Source organism: Cynocephalus volans, chromosome 7 (assembly GCF_027409185.1).
Source record: "Cynocephalus volans isolate mCynVol1 chromosome 7, mCynVol1.pri, whole genome shotgun sequence".
Classification (NCBI taxonomy): domain Eukaryota; kingdom Metazoa; phylum Chordata; class Mammalia; order Dermoptera; family Cynocephalidae; genus Cynocephalus; species Cynocephalus volans.
This window is the reverse complement of record NC_084466.1, coordinates 122,598,399-122,619,205: the sequence shown is the minus strand read 5'-3', so window position 1 is coordinate 122,619,205 and position 20,807 is coordinate 122,598,399. Positions and strand designations below refer to the sequence as shown.

At 39.2% G+C, this 20,807-nt stretch overlaps 1 protein-coding gene across 6 annotated transcripts in view; it reads left to right on the top strand.

The window, feature by feature from the left end:
• The window catches only part of CPEB3 (cytoplasmic polyadenylation element binding protein 3), a 184,833-nt gene that overhangs the window by 115,569 nt on the left and 48,457 nt on the right, over positions 1 to 20,807 (top strand). For all 6 annotated transcript variants that reach the window (XM_063102419.1, XM_063102424.1, XM_063102422.1 and 3 more), the window contains exon 7: positions 15,459 to 15,577. In XM_063102419.1, coding sequence (XP_062958489.1) covers positions 15,459 to 15,577 — 119 coding nt within the window. The remainder of the gene's footprint in view (positions 1 to 15,458; positions 15,578 to 20,807) is intronic.

Below are 20,807 nucleotides of genomic sequence, written 5' to 3'. Positions count from 1 at the left end.
GTTAAGATCCCCTTACCGGTCATCTTTAAAAAAAAAAAAAATAAAATCAATCAATCAATCAATCAATCAATCAATCAATCAATCAATCTTTCCTTCTCAGGTTTCATCTGTTGAATCTTTGATGTTTTCTAACATCACCTTCTATCATTCTCTTCCTTATCCACTCTGGCCACACTGACTTCTTTGCTATTCTTCGAACAGGATAACTGAGAACTTTCAGGGCCTTAGTACTTCCTTTACTCTGAAACTCTCTTCCCCCAGATTTCTGAATGGAGCACTCACTCACTTCCCTTAGGTCTCTGCTCATGTCACCTTAACAGAGAAATCTTTTCTGACTTTCTTATCTGAAGTAGCAGCCCCTCTACCCTCTTTTTCTTGATTCCTCTTGCCCTCATTTTATTTCTTTTTTACCCTCATTTTATTTTTCTTTAAAGTGCTTATCATGACCCGAAAAAATTAAATGTGTTTTTCTGTGTGTTTTTCATACTGGAACATAAATCTTATAAGAGCAGGGTGTTTTTTTATGTTCAGTTCGCTGCTCTATGCTAAGTACCTTACAGGCCTTCAGATATCTGTTAAGTGAATGAATTGTATGTTTGTAAATGATGAGTTCATTAGTTGCTCAGAGAGTAGTAGAACCCACCCAATTTCAGAGCTGAAAAGTTTCTTAAAGATCATCTCATTCTAGATCAGCCTTTATTTTAAATGAGACTCAAAGAGGTGAAGTGTCTTTTTTTTTTTTTTTGTCTTTTTCGTGACCGGCACTCAGCCAGTGAGTGCACCGGCCAGTCCTATATAGGATCCGAACCCGCGGCGAGAGCGTCGCTGCGCTCCCAAGCGCCGCACTCTCCCAAGTGCGCCACGGGCTCGGCCCGAGGTGAAGTGTCTTTTTACAAGAGCACACAGCTTTATTCGACAGACTTGAACCTGGCAGACCAGTAGTTTATACTATTTTACCTGGTGAATAATAAAGGAAGTGATTTTTATTTGTTTCACTGGTGTGTATCATTTGTGGGAAAGGAAGACAGGTTTAAACTATATAATCTGACAAATTATGCTGTTTTTTACAGAGCTGGATTTTATACGAAAATTAGCAACTTAAGCTGTATGACCCAAGGTACATTGCCACAGCTATTTGAAAAACATAAATGGCCCTTGGCTTTTTCTTGAGTCCTTGTATTCTGTTTGTCACACTCACATAGCTGGAGCATTTCCAAAGAGGTGGTTTAGGGGCTGTAGATCTGAGCTGCCCTTTAGACGTAGCTTAACTATGGGATTCTGCCTCCTGGGTGATGCCACACCATTTCTGTACCTGTGTGAACTGCTTTGTAAGTTGGGTTCTTTGGCCGCAAGGATGGGAGATTCTCTTGTGCTGCCTCAAATCAGGGGTGTGGTTGTGAGTGACAAGGGGAGCCCAAGAACAGGAGCTATGACAGAACCAGGAGTCGTGGAGGCTGTGCTAAGGTGTGGCAGGCTGCAGGGATTTGAACAGTGGGAGCTTCTAATTCTCCATTGTAATGTTCCACCATTATCATGACTCAGCTCAAATTGTTCTAATATTTCTAGTTGAATTCCAGAGAGAGGGAATCTGACTGGCCCAGTTCATCTTTTAACACCTAGGTGTGACATAGTTCATACTAATGATAGGGCCCTAGAATCCTTGACTGCTTAAAAAAAGAACAGCTTAATTTTGCTTGTTTGAGGATGGGGCTATGAATGTGGCAGCTAAGAAGAGAAGTTGGATGTGATAAGCTTGATGATAGTTATGTTTAGCATGACTTCCCTCATTGCCTCCTGGGAGGATGTCCCATGTCCAGAGTTGCTGCCACTAGAGCTACCAAAAAATGTCTACCCACCCTGAGCCTTCTATCCCTGGTTCTGTATTAAGCAGCTGCTCCTGATACTGCAATAGTTTTACCTCCTGTGGTGGGACAAAGGATGTGGGAGGAGGAATTGGCATCTCCTGGTCAATGTGCACAGCTGTGCTACCACTGTCAGCAGAGGCCTCTTGGGCAAAGGCAAGGACAGCAGCCAGCTGCAGATGTTGGACAGAAGATTGGCCACATGACTGAAACTGTGTTCAGAATTGGTGATGCTGGTAGTGGAATGGAAGACGCTGTCGTCCTCAGCTTAATTGAGCAGCTAGTGTTACCTCTGGCAGCCCAGGGGCGTAGGGTCCAGGTGCACAGCCAGGTGAACAGGAATAGGAACAGGCATGCAGCTTTATGCAACAGTGACCCTTCCCACCCACTTTCAGAAAAGTGTGTGTTCCTGAGTGGCTGTTTTTGCTAGTGATCATGTATTTTCTCTGCACTGGCCGGGTTGGCTTGCCTACTGGTCCTTATAACCAAGGTCATGAAGTTGTGGAAGTTTATACAGTATCAATATGGTTTGTGAATCTGGCATAAGCTGGGCCACATGGGATTGAGATTGACTTTGAGCCAACCAGCTAAGGAGATACTCTCTGAGCGAGAAGAAAGAGGAACTCTACTTTAAATGGGCAAAAACAGTTCATTGTTGGTGAAATTGTACTTTAAATATATTGGATTAAATAAAATATATTATTAACATTTTTTTAAAAGTTCATTTTGTTGCTGCAGTGGGCTGGAGTGTAGCATTTATTTTTCCTTCCTCCAGCTTGTCTAAATCTGGCTTTTGAAAGGAAAATTTTCAAACTTCACATTTTTTCCCTTTGTAGCATAACTTGAGTGGAAATAAATCATTGTTGTTTTAGGCCCAGATTCCAAGTTTTTCCACCTTCTGAGTTATGTAAACTGATCAAGTTGGAAAGCCAAGGAGTTTTAGCCTGTGTTTAACCTTTTGCAGTTTGTAATCTTTTGAGCAATACTGTGCCTTTTTTTTTGGCAGCTGGCCAGTGGAGGGATTGAACCGTGGACCTTGGTGTTATCAGCACCACGCTCTAACCAACTGGCCAGCCCTGCCTTTTTTAAAAGTTCAGGTCCTGGCTTATAGTGCTCACACTCCTTGGTGAATTATGAATCTTATATTTTAATATTTTACATGATGCGATTCTCATTCCCAGGAAGGATTTTCTTGTAAAAATATGCAAACTGCACTGCGTGGTAGCAATGGTAGGCTTTTTGTTTTGTTTTGTCCTGTTTTGACAGATGGAACAGCATCTATTTTTGCCTTCGAAAGCTTAGCACACTCTCAGTGTAAACTGTTTCATTATTACACCTATCTCTTCAGGGTTGTAGACCACTCGTTGGCCATAGCATTGAGAACTGATGAGAAGACTGTTAAAGTCCAGGGAGGAGAAGAAAGTAGACTGTCAAAGTTTGGGCAGTATATGAGCGGGACTGAACTAAAGCTTCTTCTATCTGTAGTGAAGTGTCTATTGGGTTAAAACATAGAATTTGCCAGTTGTCTGATATAAGTGAGGGCAAGCAACAAGCAGTAGGGCAAGAGCTAGGTTTATGGACTAAGATGTGGGCACCAGCGGTTACTAGCTACATAACATTGAGCAAATAAATAAACAAATAAAAAATAAAGAAAAAGAAAGAAAAAAACATTGAGCAAGTAATTTAATCTCTGAGCCTCAGTTTACTCATCTGAGTTAATACTACTCATTGGGTAATTAAGAGGATTACATGAGACAGTACACATAAGCACCAATACAGTACTTATTAGGTGTTAAATAATGTTACCGTCTTTCACCCTGATGAAAATGTAATGCTCAGTAATAATAAAATTGCCCAACTAGTTTGACCACTTCCCTCCCACACCCCCACTCTGGTCTTATTTCCTTGTTCAGATGCTTGTTAGAACTGACTGTGACTAGAACTGACAGATTGGCAGACTTCACAAGGGCCTCTTTATATAGGGAATGTGTGATTATGTAAACAGAGCAGATTTTAAGCCCAAATGCCCCAGGTCACAGCCCTAGACTGCAGGACTTTACTAAGAACACGGGAAGCAGATTGCCAATTTTCAACTCTGAGGTGGTTCTGCTTGGCCAGCTTGTTTTCTTGTCCATTCCCAGTTACCCCCTCCCTGCCTGCCAAGCAACAAGCCCACAAAAGAGACAGTTACTAGTGTAATAGAAAACACAAAGCAAGCTATAACCAAAATGTTTGATTCTCAGCCCTATGTAGTAAATAGTCAAAGAAATATGTTTGGTTCTAAATTCAAGAAGAATATTTAGGAATCCATGGACTTGGGCAGCATCTATCTGCAGAGCCATCTCTGCATTTTAACTTAGGCTAGTTCCTTCTCTTGGAATGTTCTCTCCGTGTTTTCATCTATATCATACCCATTAAGGTCTGGCCCCTGTGCCACTACATTCAGAAAGTCTTCCTTGATTTCTCTGTCCATACCTTCTTCACTTGAGTGATCTTCTGTCTGTAAAGTCCAGCTTTTTAAAATGTGTTTCTTGGGGTTTTTCTTTTGGTGGCTGGCTGGTAAGGGAATATGAACCCTCGAACTTGGTATTACTAGCACCATGCCCTAACCAAGTGAGCTAACCAGCCAGCCTAAAATGTGTTTTAAAAAATACTTCTTAGGATCTTAAATACATTGTTCCTAGATTAGAGTTCTCTATGTACTTATTCCTCACGACCTTCCAGTACTAGCACGTAAATTCCTTCAGAACAAGGATTTGTTCATGTCAGTATTCCCCTGCAGTGCCTAGGGCACATAATAAGTGTTTGGTAGACCAGATATTATCATCCAGGAGGAAAATGAACAAGGGGTCCAGTCCAGAGACGTGCAGTATTTTCCAGGCAGTAGGCAGGGGGTTGATGAGCTGCTTCATCTCTTCCCACCCACCACCCCCAATCCTCTACTCTAACTAATGAACTCTACTCACTGTTATTCAAGTGAGCTGACACTTTGGCCTTTCCGTGCCTTGGCCTATGCTCTTTCCTGAACTTGGAATGCCCTTACTTCCTGGAAAAGTTATCCTTCGGCTCAGATATGGCCTTTGCTCTATGGCTCTCCTGGATGTTTGGACAAATCTGCTCCATTTGTTTCTCACCAGTGTTCTATAGGACATACTCCCAACATAGCACTTTTTATTTATTTATTTATTTATTTGTTTATTTTTTAATTTTATTTTGTCGATATACATTGTAGCTGATTATTGCTCCCCATCACCAAGACCTCCCTCCCTTCTCCCTCCCCCCCTCCCCCCCAACAATGTCCTTTCTGTTTGCTTGTCGTATCAACTTCAAATAATTGTGGTTGTTATATCTTCTCCCCCCCCCCCCCCGGTTTTTTTTGTGTGTGTGTGTGTGTGTGTGAATTTATATATTAATTTTTAGCTCCCACCAATAAGTGAGAACATGTGGTATTTCTCTTTCTGTGCCTGACTTGTTTCACTTAATATAATTCTCTCAAGGTCCATCCATGTTGTTGCAAATGGCAGTATTTCATTCGTTTTTATAGCTGAGTAGTATTCCATTGTGTAGATGTACCACATTTTCCGTATCCACTCATCTGATGATGGGCATTTGGGCTGGTTCCAACTCTTGGCTATTGTAAAGAGTGCTGCGATAAACATTGGGGAACAGGTATACCTTCGACTTGATGATTTCCATTCCTCTGGGTATATTCCCAACAGTGGGATAGCAGGGTCGTATGGTAGATCTATCTGCAATTGTTTGAGGAACCCCCATACCCTTTTCCATAGAGGCTGCACCATTTTGCAGTCCCACCAACAATGTCTGAGAGTTCCTTTTTCTCTGCAGCCTCGCCAGCATTTATCGTTCAGAGTCTTTTGGATTTTAGCCATCCTAACTGGGGTTAGATGGTATCTCAATGTGGTTTTGATTTGCATTTCCCGAATGCTGAGTGATGTTGAGCACTTTTTCATATGTCTGTTGGCCATTTGTATATCTTCCTTAGAGAAATGCCTACTTAGCTCTTTTGCCCATTTTTTAATTGGGTTGCTTGTTTTCTTCTTGTAAAGTTGTTTGAGTTCCTTATATATTCTGGATATTAATCCTTTGTTGGATGTATATTTTGCAAATATTTTCTCCCACTCTGTTGGTTGTCTTTTAACTCTTTTAATTGTTTCTTTTGCTGTGCAGAAGCTTTTTAGTTTGATATAATCCCATTTGTTTATTTTTCCTTTGGTTGCCCGTCCTTTTGGTGTCGTATTCATGAAGTCTGTGCCCAGTCCTATTTCCTGAAGTGTTTCTCCTATGTTTTCTTTAAGAAGTTTTATTGTTTCAGGGTGTATATTTAAATCCTTAATCCATTTTGAGTTGATTTTAGTATACGGTGAGAGGTATGGATCTAGTTTCATTCTCCTGCATATGGATATCCAGTTATCCCAGCACCATTTGCTGAAGAGGCAGTCCCTTCCCCAGTGAATAGGCTTGGTGCCTTTGTCAAAGATCAGATGGCAGTAAGTGTGTGGGTTGATTTCTGGATTCTCTATTCTATTCTATTGGTCAGTGTGTCTGTTTTTATGCCAGTACCATACTGCTTTGGTTATTATAGCTTTGTAGTATAGCTTAAAGTCAGGTATTGTTATGCCTCCAGCTTTATTTTTTTTGCTCAGCATTGCTTTGGCTATGCGTGGTCTTTTATTGTTCCATATAAATGTCTGAATAGTTTTTTCCGTTTCTGAGAAAAATGTCTTTGGAATTTTGATGGGGATTGCATTGAATTTGTATATCACTTTGGGTAGTATGGACATTTTCACTATGTTGATTCTTCCAATCCAAGAGCATGGAATATCTTTCCATCTTCTTGTATCCTCTCTAATTTCTCTCAGCAGTGGTTTGTAGTTCTCATTATAGAGATTTTTCACCTCCTTGGTTAACTCAATTCCTAAGTATTTTATTTTTTTGGTGGCTATTGTAAATGGGCAGGCTTTCTTGATTTCTCCTTCTGCATGTTCACTATTGGAGAAAAGAAATGCTACTGATTTTTGTGTGTTGATTTTGTATCCTGCTACAGTGCTGAAATCATTTATCAATTCCAACAGTTTTTTTGTAGAGGTTTTAGGCTCTTCGATATATAGGATCATGTCATCTGCAAACAGGGACAGTTTGACTTCATCTTTTCCGATCTGGATGCCCTTTATTTCCTTCTCTTCTCTGATTGCTCTGGCTAGTACTTCCAACACTATGTTGAATAGGAGTGGTGAGAGTGGGCATCCTTGTCTAGTTCCTGTTCTTAAAGGAAAAGCTTTCAGCTTTTCCCCATTCAGGATGATATTCGCAGTGGGTTTGGCATATATGGCTTTAATTATGTTGAGATACTTTCCCTCTATACCTAACTTATAGAGGGTCTTTGTCATGAATGAGTGCTGAACTTTATCAAATGCTTTTTCAGCATCTATAGAGATGATCATATGGTCCTTGTGTTTGAGTTTATTAATATGGTGTATCACATTTATTGATTTGCGTATGTTGAACCAACCTTGCATCCCTGGGATGAATCCCACTTGATCGTGATGAATAATTTTTCGTATGTGTTGCTGTATTCTGTTTGCTAGTATTTTAGTGAGGATTTTTGCATCTATATTCATCAAGGATATCGGCCTGTAGTTTTCTTTTTTGGTTATATCTTTACCTGGTTTTGGTATCAGGATGATGTTTGCTTCATAGAATGAGTTTGGGAGATTTGCGTCCGTTTCAATCTTTTGGAATAGTTTGTAAAGAATCGGTGTCAATTCCTCTTTGAATGTTTGGTAAAATTCTGCTGTGAATCCATCTGGTCCTGGGCTTTTCTTTGTTGGGAGCCTTCTGATAACAGCTTCAATCTCCTTTATTGTTATTGGTCTATTCAAATTTTCTATGTCTTCACGGTTCAGTTTTGGGAGCTTGTGTGTGTCCAGAAATTTATCCATTTCCTCCAGATTTTCAAATTTGTTGGCGTATAGTTGTTTACAGTAGTCTCGAATGATTCCTTGTATTTCAGATGAATCAGTTGTAATATCACCTTTTTCATTTCTAATTTTTGTTATTTGAGTCTTCTCTCTTCTTTTTTTTGTTAGCCATGCTAATGGTTTGTCAATTTTATTTATCTTTTCAAAAACCAACTTTTTGATTCGTTGATCTTTTGAATTGTTTTATGGTTTTCAATTTCATTCAGTTCTGCTCTGATCTTAATGATTTCTTTCCGTCTGCTAACTTTAGGTTTGGATTGTTCTTGTTTTTCTAGTTCTTTAAGGTGAAGTGTTAGGTTGTTCACTTGCCATCTTTCTATTCTTCTGAAGTGAGCATTTAATGCAATAAATTTTCCCCTCAATACTGCTTTTGCAGTATCCCACAGGTTTTGGTATGATGTATCATTGTTTTCATTAGTTTCAATAAATTTTTTGATTTCCTGCTTGATTTCTTCTTGGACCCATATGTCATTAAGTAGAATGCTGTTTAATTTCCATGTGTTTGTATAGTTTCCAGAGTTTCGTTTGTTATTAATTTCTAGTTTTAATCCATTGTGGTCTGAGAAGATACATGGGATAATTCCAATTTTTTTGAATTTATTGAGACTTGATTTGTGACCTAATATGTGATCTGTCCTGGAGAATGATCCATGTGCTGATGAGAAGAATGAATATTCTGAGGTTGTTGGGTGGAATGTTCTGTAGATATCTTCCAATTCCAATTGGTCTAGAGTCTTGTTTAGATCTTGTGTGTCTCTACTGATTCTTTGCCTAGATGATCTGTCTAATATTGACAGTGGGGTGTTCAGGTCCCCTGCTCAACATAGCACTTTTCATATTGTTTATTACTCATTTATTTACAGGCTGAGTTTTTCCAGGGCAGGGTTCTTCCTTGGCTTATTCATCTTTGTAGCTTCAGTGCCTAGCATCATGCCTTGCACCTCCTAAATATTTTGGTTCTCTTGAACTGAATCCAAAGACAAGTCTCCCGAGGCAAACCAGGTAAATCCTCTGACCTGGAAAATCAAGATCAGATAGAATGTTTGGAACAGACTGCCTTTGCCAAAAGAGATCTGAACTCAGGCAGCTCTGGCTGGAGCAGTGTCCTTCAGGTCTCTCTAGGAAGGTCATGGTAATCACAGAGCCTCTATATTCTGAGAGGAGAGAGCTCTCTTTCTGTTGAGGCTGGGAATCATTCCTTCTAGGGTTGTCTCAGTCAGAAACCAGCCACCTCCTGGTCTACCACTGTTTTATGAATACAGCCATGGTTCAAGATATAGCCCCAACAATCTGGAATTGTTTTCTCTTTTGTGGTTGTTATTTGAGACATGTAAGTCACTAAAAGCATTAGTTGATTTTAAGAACTGTTGGGTCTTTTAAGAAACCACACACCACTTTATAGAATGGTAGAGTATATTACCCTCTTCTCTGGAAAGACCTTGTAGTTTAAAAATTTTTTTTGCAAATTTTTATTTTAAAAAATTTCAAATCTATAAAGTTTTAAGAATAGTGCAATGAACACTTCTATAGCTGCTGTCTAGATTCACTAATTGTTAGCATTTTGCCATATTTGCTTTCTCTCTCTCTCTCTCTCTCTCTGTGTGTGTGTGTGTGTGTGTGTGTGTGTGTGTGTGTGTGTGTGTGTGTGTACGAGGGTACTTCAAAAAGTTTGTGGAAAAATAGAATTAAAAAGATAATAATCTTTCGTGAAATTTTTGAAGTGCCATCATACATATATTTTTCCATGACCCATTTAAGAGTAAATTGTAAATGTCAAGACCCCTTATTCCTAAATACTTCAGCATTTGTCTCCTGAAAAGAAGAAATATCTAGATTCTTCCAGTAATGTCCTGATTGGTTTTTTAAAATCCAAGATCCAGTCAAAGTCTAGCCTTGCATTTAGTTGTTATATTTCTTTAATCTTTTTAAATTTAAACAGTTCCGTAGGCTTTTTGTCTTTTATATCATTTGGAGAGTTCATACCAGTTGTTATATAGCATATGCCTTAATTTGGAATTGTCTGATTGTTTCCTCACGATGAGATACAGGTTAAAGATTGTTAGCAGGAATACTACATAGATGATGCGCTGCGCTGAGAAGGACACAATGTAGGAGGCATGTGGTGTCAGCTCGCCTTATTTCTGGTGATGTTAAGTTTGATCATTTAGTTAAGGTGGTGTCTACCAGATTCCTCATTGTAAAAGTATCCTTTTCTCTCTTTGCAAATACTGATTTATCTCTGAAGTGATACTTTAAGGTTGTATGAATATCTTATCTTCCCTCTCCCCCCAAATTCACCCAATGGTTTTAGAATCTATTAAAAATTCTTGCCTAAGTTGATTATTACTGTCATGGTGATATTCGTTTTATTAAAACCTTACTTAATTTAGTGAGATTTGCTCTTTAACTCCCATTGAAAACCAACAAGTAACTTTGCTCAGTATTAAAATTTGATTGACCTAAATAAAACTAAATCTAAGCCTCCCTTGGTTATTTTGAAATTCATCATTTCAACTCTTAATATAGTTTTTGTGGGCTTTGGAGCAATTATATCTATGTAGGCCTTAAATTATAGGACCAAAGCACAGGTGACTACTTACTGCTACTAAAACACTGTCAAGTGGTCACTGTCACAAGAACATTTTAAAGGCAAGTCCTGATGTGTTAGTGATATTGAAATTTTTTCTTGCCATTTTTAAGTAAGATATTGTAAATTGATGGGTAAAAGGGAGGGCTCTGGAAACTGACCTAGGTTTTAATCCCAAATTTAATCCCTAGGTTTTAATCTGAAAAGTCCTTTAAACTCTCGGTTCTTCAATTTCCTTACCTGTAAAATCATAATAATGACAACTGTATTTAACTGTAGTTACTGTGAGGATGAAATGAGCTAACAGATATAATACATTTATTAGCAAAGTGCCTAGAATATTGTGAGCACTTAGCACCCGGTAGATATGGTGGTAGAGTTGTTGGTGATTGTTATTTGTACTAGGGATCGAGAATAAAAAAATTAAAACATGAAAAATTATGTACTTAAGAGATCAGGAAGCTTTGTTTTTGAAAGGTAGCCAAGAACATTTTGGAGGTTCTCAGGTATTAAAAGAAAAAAATCTTTTAATTAAATTTACCCTTCAAAAATCTGGCCAAATAAAATGGAATTATCTTAATTAAGTTCCTCCTTTCACCTTCCTGTTTCTTTTTCTCCAGAAAATTACATTGGTCAATCCAGACTTATCCCAAAATCCCTCACTGTTCTACCTTTCTTCCCCCAACCTGTTTGGTACCAGTAGGAAGGCAAAGAATTTCTGCCATCCATTCTGCCTTTAACCCAGGGTCATGATGGTAACAGTGGCCAAGAGTTCTTCTTGTTCCCTCCAGAGCCCACGTCTCCTTCCACAGAATGGCTCTGAGTTGAGGGCCTCCTACAGCTTACCACATCTCTGAAGACCCCCTTACACCCACCTTAGGTCACCATTTCTGAAACTGGAGATGTTTTATAATCCTGTTATCTGTTACTGGCTCAGAGGGCAAGAGAGAACGGAGGGAGTTGATAATTTGGGGGGCAAATTCTCCCCCCCCCTTTTCTTATACCTTTCAAACTGATAGAAGAATGTGCCATCAAAGTGACGATTAGAGAAGCTCTTTTTATAGGCATAATCGGCTTTTATTTAAAGAATGCATTTAAATCAGCAAATACTATTACATCTGATAATCCTCTCCCTTGGTGGAGGTGGCTAATGATATGTGAAAGCAGATATCAGTCAGTCACTTCGTTGTTTTTTTGCCGTGAAATTCAGCCTGTCATTCAAGTAATTTTAATTAGGGCTTTTCATCAGTATCTAGGTTACTTGCCCTTATTCAGCAAATGCTTGCAGATGCAAAGTAGAAAGTGCATATTATTAATTTGAAATCTAATTTTTATAATGAGACCATATGCATCAATTTTAATTTTACATATCACATAAATACTGAAAATGCAGTAAAAGAAAAATCAACACTTGCGTGACACCCTAGTTTACAAAGCACCTTACATATATTATCTTATAACCTACATCTCTGTAAGATAATCAGGACAAATACTTAGTTTCTTCATTTAACAGAGAAGAGCCAAGACTCAGAAACATTAGGTTATTATTCAAGTTTATGGCTCCACTACTCACTGGGTGATCTCGAACAAGTCACTTAATTACTCTATGCAATTTCCTTAACTGTAAAACATAATTTAAAATACTGCCTACCACACAGAGTGTGTGTGAAGATGAAGTGAGCTAATATACACAAGGCACTTAGAACAGTGCCTGGTGCATAATAAATGCTCAATAAATGTTACCTATTAGCTGTTATTACCATACAGCTAGTATTAGGATTTGTACCCAAATCCAGACCTTCTGACTCCTAGTCCAGAACTCTTTTCATAGTTCCATGTGGAATTTACCCTTTAGTAAATCATTGATTTAATTTTCACCTCACATTGACCTTGTTATCCTTGAAGGGATCTTTTTCTACTTTATTTACTTTGACCTTAAATTTCTCAAGATCAAAAGGAAAATGTTTTTGAAGGATTCTTCCTTAACTGATTTTTTTAAATCCTCTGATTTCTGTTGTCATCTGGGTTTGCTTGACCTCAGGTATCACAAGGCATTTTAGTAGGTGAAGATATAAAGATTTCATGGGTAATTTGGGGAGTTTTTGGTGAATTTTGTTTTGGTTGGAAGGCCTAAGGTAGAAAGTAGAGTTGAAGGAAATTGCTGGGCTACAGCCCAGAAAGGAATTCGGCTACACACCTTATCTATAGTGCTAAGAGAATATCGTCATTTCAGAGAGTGGCAGCTTGCTGACCTCAGAGTAAAGATGAATGTTGTGACATAGGATTTTTTGTTGTAGAAGAGCCATCCTGAAGAAATTAGTAAACGATTATGGACCATTCCCTGGGAAAGGAGAAGTTGTTGTAGATATTTCTCTTGATAATAATACTTGTAGCAGGCTTTTACTTGTGACTCCCAGTTGTTTTTACTCTGTGTACTGCCAGTGTAGACATTCATGGCTATGAGATAGGCCTAAGTGAACATTGGCATGCTTTTGTGGTAGCTACTCACCTGCTATGGGGAGACAACCTCCCTTTCCTCTGATGCTGGATTTGATGTGGCAGATTGCAGAGGGTGGACAGTGATGTGGAGGAAAAGTGCAGTCAGCCTGGGGGCCTTCCAAAGGCAAGGAGCTGGAAAAAGCCCCAGCTCACTGAGCATGCCCATTGCCAGGCTTTTTCGATGTGCCTGAACATAGTTTATACACAGATGGGACCTTCTCCAAGGACAAGATATTCAATATGCTTCTTATGACCTTTGTGGAAGATCTATACCAGTGTTTAACCTGGTAAGGCAGGAGATCTGAGAGAACCTGCTGAGACCTCCTCTTTGTTATTTGATATTTGTATTTTTTTTAAACCCACTTATCTCTAATATTCTCTTTGGCAAGTAGAATTAATGTTCTTACATAAATGAAAACATGGAATTTTTAATAGATTCCCTGGGACTTAGTGATAGTTTGATACTATTTGCAAAAGAAAGAGGATATGAGGAAATGATGTATTATCTTTTCTAGTTTTGCAGTTAGGTTTTATTTTTTTCTGCTTAGACACCAGCTGAATACGCTGACCCATGTAGCCTGGGAACAAAGGCCAGAAAACAGCTCTGGGTCCTAACATCTAGGCATCCTCTCTCTTGCAGCTACATGCCCATCCATTCAGCTTGGTGCCCTCTCCTGTGTGTGGGCTTCTGCCTGTTGCATTGGCCACTCTCTGGTGTGTGGGGAGTGGCTTGTCTTTTTCCTGCTGTGTTTGCTTGGATGCTGTGTATAGTGGTTGAGGAGCTGGAGAAAAGGCTAAAAGAGTATAGCCATTATCCATTGCCACTGTCATTATGTACTTCCCAGGACTCCAGAGAACTTTGCTTCTTAGCCAGTTGACTGTGAATTAAACATTTTTAAACAAAAAATTTGTGGAAATCTTCTGTATATGGAGATTCTTATCCTTCTCCACCATTTACATCTTTCTGTCACAAAATGCATCCAAAGAGAACAGTATTGGTGATGGTTTTCTTTGAGGTAAGTAGCAGGACTGGGAGTGGAGGTAACAGCTGAGAGATTTAGCAAGCTAGCAGAATTATAGAGAGGTTGAATAGTTGAGTCTCAGGCTTACACTAGCTCACGATGGGCCTTTGTTTAGCTGTCATTCGTGAATACCATTGTGGCAGCAAGTGCCAGAGGTGGCCCCTTAAACATCTGTTGTCCTCTTTGAAGTCTTTGCTGATTCTCCCAAGTCAGTCTCCTTGCTCCTCAAGACTCCTGTGGCATTTTTTTTTTTTTTTTTTTTTTTTTTTTTAAAAGATGACTGGTAAGGGGATCTTAACCCTTGGCTTGGTGTTGTCAGCACCACGCTCAGCCAGTGAGCGAACCGGCCATCCCTATATAGGATCCGAACCCATGGCCTTGGTGTTATCAGCACCACACTCTCCCGAGTGAGCCACAGGCCGGCCCCTCCTGTGGCATTTTTTGTCCCCAGTTACCTCCCTCAGCTTTGTAGTGAATAGTTAATTGTGTAAATGTCTGCTTATTCTACTACATAAGTTTCTTGACAGCAGGAACCTGGTCTCACTAATTTCAGTGTTTTCATAATCCACACATTGTGTCCCACTTGTAACAATTGCTCAGTAAATCTTACTGAATTCAACTGAACAAAATTGTCTGTGTCCATGGAAATCTTGCAATTAGTGTTCACATTTCTAGATTGTATACTCTGCAGGGTATCCCTTAGAGAAACAGAGCACCATCAGAAGTAACATATAAAAACACATTGGTGTATTATTGGGCTTTTTTAAAAACAGCTTTGTTGAAAGGGAATTCACATACCGTACAGTTCATCAATTTAAAATGTATAGTTCAGTGGTTTTCAGTATGTTCAAAGAGTTGTGCAACCATCACCACAGTCGATTTTAGAAAATTTTTATCATCCCCAGAAGAAACCCTGTGCTTATTTCCTCCAGTACTTCAGTCCTAGTCAACCACTAATCTATTTTTTTTGTTGATAGATTTGCCTATTCTGGACATAATATTTTGTGCCTGGCTTCTTTCACTTAGCATAATATTTTCAAGGTGCATCCTATTGTAGCATGTGACAAGCCTAGAGCTTGGTGGAAACTGGAGAGCAGGTAATGCTTGCTTCCTGATTACTAGTTGTGGCTCAGGCCAGTGGTGAGGCTACCGCCCTCATGAAGGATGACCAGACCTATTTGGTAGAAATTTCATAGAGATGTTCTGAACTTGCTCACTGGAGTAATTATGAGTATTAAACCGGGGGGGGGGAGGGGGCAAGAATAAATAAATAAATAAATAAGCAAACAAATAAAATAAAATAAAATCCAATGTCTGTGAGTACCTAACACATATAGCATATGAAGATCTCAAGTCCCTTTGTCCCACTCGAGCTTCTTAGATTTTAGTAAGAATTTGCCAAAATGAAACAACAGGTAATTTTTTAACTGGTACTTTGTGTTTAGTTTACTGATTTCTCTCCCACCCTTTTGTTTTTGTTCTCCCCAAGGCTATGCCTTTCTGCTGTTCCAGGAGGAGAGCTCAGTACAAGCTTTGATAGATGCCTGCCTAGAAGAAGATGGGAAACTGTACCTGTGTGTGTCAAGCCCCACCATCAAGGATAAACCGGTAAGTAATATGCAGACAGCTGTTGCTTTTCCAGAACACATATGCAATCGGAATAGCTAATCTCCTTATAATGGAAATGCTGGTAACTAGGATCCTCTTACCTGGGTTGGCCTTGCTGTGCTGTAGAAATGGACTGTTGTTGGTGATGGGAAGCTAATAACAAATTATTCAGTATTTCATTTTATACCTTTGGAATTGTGTGCAAACAAATGTGCCCCTGTCTTTCACTTTACAGCGCTTTTAAGCTAATTCCTGTTCAGAAACTCTGAATTGAGGTAAATAATGCTCTTAGTGGTTTTGGCAGCTGTTTTCCATCATTATTTCAGATCAAGGACAAAAGTAATTTATTTTTTTAAAAAAGAAGATGATAATCGTTAATGTTTGTATGTCCTTCAGTGCAAGGCATTGTGCTAAGTGGTACCCACAGCTAGCTAAATAGCGCCTTCTGGGCCAGCAGCTTACACTTTACAATGGATAGTTTCAACAGGCCAGGAAAGGGGAAGGACAGAGAAAAGGGAGCTGAAATCATAAATAAATGTACACTTATAGAGAATTTGTGGTTAAGAGTGTGGGGCTACTGAACCAGAATGTGAGTGATTCATTGGGTAAGGGAGGAAGACAGTTTCCTGTCTCCTGGCAGAGGAGGTATCAGTGGAGAAGGAGAAAGACCATGTTCAGAGCAGAAGAAAAGAACTGGTTAATGTTGTAGAAGTAGGATCTGTGGGAAGTTGGTGGGGTTGAGGGTACCGTGAGTTTTATATGAAGGCTTAGTGATAGGACTGGGCAATAGAGTAAAAATAGTTACATGGAGTATGCAAGAGACTGAAGCTATATACCATGGGGCTTGCAGCAACCCCTGTAACACTAGCACCAGAGGTATGGGGATTGCTTGTTAGCTAGGATTATTCTCAGAAGTGTGCATGGAGAAAGAGTTGGGGTGGGACATAGAAGTTCTCAGTTTGAGTCTTGACTCTAGAATTTAAATATCTGCTTGGCTTCAAATAAGTTACTTAATCCTTTCTGAATTATGGTTTCCTCACCTGGAAAATGGGAAGAATAATCAGTCTTCTCTGGGTTGTTGAGAGGCTCAGATATGAGGAAAATGAATGTTAAAGCATTTGGTAGAGGTCAGGTACTTGTGCAAATGTAACTGGCTGTTGTTATCAGTCCTACATAGTGCTATAGGATTCAGGAGAGCTCAGCTACATGGTACTATCTGCTGAGAAGGATGGTGACATATAGAACAAGATTTACAATTGGTTGTGAAACAATGATGTTGGGACTTGGCCGCCTATGAGGGGGAGACTGAAGCATGTAAAGCAGAAGAGGGAATTACTAAAGAATGGGAATAGTGAGTCAAGCAAAGTAATTAACTGATGCACAAGAAGCAGCAAGGATTTTAACCAGTGTGAAAGTTCCACTGTAATTTTCAAATTCAGTGACCATTGCCAAATTTTGATAACAACAGTGACAATGTTGGATAGAGTAGCTAGGCAGGTGGGGAAAAGCAGTAGGAAACAGGTGGGGAAAAGAGTGGGGAACTTTTGTTAACTTTGATCTTTATTTTAATGGTGTGGAAAGGCTGTATATGATGTGGGAGACATGCGGACTGACTAGAATGGGAGTGTGCAGTCTTTCATCTAAGTAAATAATAAGCTGAAATAACTTCTCTAAGTCCCTTTGGAGTAGTGTGAGATTAGAAAGTCTGTACCGAATTTGGTACTTTCAGATGCCTGAGAGGTAAATGGTCACCTTCCAGAGAGCCTCTGCCACTGGCATATCAGTCGAAAGGGAGTAGGTGTGAGCTAGGAAGGGTTAAGGTACAATTGGTCATGTGCTATAGGAGAGGATTGGAAATATATTTATGTATTTAAAAAGGCAGAGGGGTAGAGATATACACTGGGGTAGTTATATCCATAGTAGATTAAGCTGTTGAATTGAGGCAAAGAGACTGGAAATGAGCAGACAGGGCTTATGTACCTTGGAAGCGTCAAGTCACTGGTTCTGTAGGGGAAGAAGGATGATATGCCCTGTAGGGCAAGCCCTCATCTGGATGTGATGTTTCTTGAGAAGGGAGGGAGCAGCGGTGATGCCGATGGAGGTGGTATGGAGGCAGTGCCATTACTGTTGAGTGTTTTTACTCTAAACACACGTATTACCCTTGGCTTGAAGGACTTTCAAAAATAATCAGTGTAATTATCCATTTTGGAAATGTTTACGGGAGAACTAACTTTCATTGTTTGTGTTTCCGCAAATTTCTGCCTTATTGCAGTTTTCATTTTCTGAGCTCAAGTGAAGCAATTTTATTGGAACATGGTGAATTCCGAATAGTGGCTGCCAATCAAACCATTTCTTTGACCCAGGCATACTCAGCATTTCCAGTATAAACAGTTTGAATAAAACTTAGGATGGGGAACATAAAAGTTCCCTAACACCTGTAATTTTAATGAACTGAATCCCATTTTGGTTTTCAGCTTTTTTGGCTTAACTTTTGAAATCTTCTCTTTCTTGGCTTTAGCTCCACATCCACCACTCGCAGCCTCATTTGGTCATACTTCCCTACCCAGTTTCTGGTACATTTCACCTCCTTGTGGATGCGCCCTTAGAAAGAGAGAGCTGTGTAGAACCTTTGGGAATAAATGAGGTCCTTGGCAATAACAGGTCAAGGCAAAATCAACTTTTAGAGCTCATTCACCAAACTTTTTGAACGATGGTTCTTCCTTGCTCCTACCTTTTGGTTTAGCTAACCTTCATTCCCTAACTTTCAGGACCCCAGTGCCCTCATTCTGTTGTTTGGTTATCTCTGACCCTCCCTGGATTTCTCCTTGGAAATATACCGTGTTCCAAAATGACCTCATAGGTTTTCTACCCTTTGTTCTTCTCCCTTATTCCTTCCCCTGAAACTCCAATTTCCTTTGAGTGGATCAGGTTAATCAGATTGTTTTCCTAATGCAGTGCCTGATAGTGAGGTCCCCTCTCACCTATCTTGTCCAGGATCATGTTTGTTTTTTCATTCAAAGAATCCCAAACTAGTGGATTTCAGGTTGTATTAGGGGAGATATTTTTGGTCATTGGTTACCTTTCTCCAATAACTCCACTTAGACTATTCTCTGTACATATCTGGTCCTGAAAGATGGCAGAAGAAACTGGATTTATTGGCATAATTAACTTCTCAGTTCCAAAGAATGGGAAGATAAATTGGAAAGATTAGGAGCTATTGCAAAGCTTCTAGATCTGTGATTTTTTTCCTTCCTGCAGCATGAGGAGTTACGTAGCAAAGGTGTCCTAAGCATCTCAGAAGACAGCTATGCCTAAGTGCGGCTTCCAGTGAAACAGGCAGATATTGTGCACAGTGGTCCCTCTCATTAAGGTGGCTCTCCTTTTTGAATGCCTGAATAGATTGAACCTGGAAGTTCAAGACGGCAAACTGATAGCACAAGAGACCTACAGTGGTCCAGCAGAGATAGGGGCTGAAAAGAGTGCTCTTGAAAAGGAAGTGAGGAAAGAAATATTTATGGTTCTTACCTTCCAGTACACTTTGGCCAGAGATGTGGAATAGCAGCCAACTTGAAAGGAGTGTCAGGAGTTTCCTGCTTCCTCCCGCTTAGAATTTATAGCATAATCACAATTTCTATATATCCTGAAATATGACAGATTGATCTTGCTGTATATTTAAAACCTACAAATATTACCAAACTGAAGCGTGCTTATATAGGGTCAGTTCTTTAGGTAAATGGTCAAGCAACATGGTCATCCACTTAAAACTTGAAAAACAAAAATTGAAAAGAATGGTGGAAACAAGAAACCTGGAAATAAAGGCTGGTTTACTTCTTCAGTTTTTAATTCTGTCTGATCTGTCATTCTGGTCTCCTCTCCTCCCCCCATTTATCTATCAATGGGATCTCTAGCACTTTCAATCACTTTTATTTAATAACAAAAGCAGTCCAGATTCCTTAGCTTGAGATTTAAGACCCTCCCAGTCTGGCTTCAAAATTTTTCCAACCTTATCTTTTTCTGCTTTCCTTCTGAACCCCATATTCTAAACAAACTGAAATATTTCTACCTTCATCTAAATTTCTAATTCCTACCCTTACTTCAAGACCCCTCTCAAATGCCATCTCTTTCACGAATCTTCCCTGATCATTACACCATTTATAGGGAATCATACCTATTATTATAGCTATTTCCAGCCCCACATAGAGCCATCTTTTAAAAATGATGTGCCTTCCTTCAAACCATGTTTGAGTGCCTACTGTGGTCAAGGCACAGTACTGGTTGTTATGAATCAGTGCTAGTTAATGGATAGGTGAAATGAGTAAATTCACAGAGTGTCTACAGAGCCTGGCACATAAAAGATTCTCAAATATTTGCGAAATGAAGAAAAATAACAAAACAATGAAAATAAAATACAGATTATATATTTTGGAGAGTTTTTACATACTTAGAGTGATGAAAGAAAACTTCCTGGATGAAATGTCATTTGAACTAGACCTTGAAGGATAAAGAGAATTTGGAGTTGGCCAGGAAGAGGTGGAGGTAAGGGGAGTAGACATTTCAGGGAAAGGCAAAAACATGAACACAGAAATGGAAAATTGTGTGACATGAATGGAGAACAATTAGGTTGGTTAGATGGAGCACATATGAAAGGGCATAGAGAGAAATTAAATTGGGAAAAACAGGTGGAGGCTAAGTTATAGGGCCCCTTGATTGACTGCCTCAGTCCTTGCTTTTGTTGTGTATTTACTAAGACTGTTTCATTCTCTATCTGCTACCTCCTAAGACATAACTATAATTTTATCTTGGCCCAATCATATCGAGTTTTGTGTGTTCATCTTAAAATTCATGGCTAAGCCATATCATCATGTGTCATATCCCACCTCAGAAATCTTCAGCATTTGTCATCTCGATTTTATTTATTTGTTCTTTGAATTCTTGGTCTAAATTTGTGGTTTGGGTACCTTCCGTTATTGGAATTTCTCCAGAGAAGGTATTTCTCCTCTACAATGAGAGAAGTACCTCCTATTCATAATAAATCCTATTTTTTTTCCCTTAGTCTCTGAATTTGAAAATGGGTCCAGAGTTTCTTAGTGTTTGAGTCTTCAAGTTGTATTCCTTTTTCAGGGATGTCTAAGAGATCTTGCAGTTCCACTCTACTAAATGATAGGTAGTGGACAAAATACCAGTACTGTCCCTTAAGGGATCATATTCAGTGTTTTCCAAAGTGTATTCT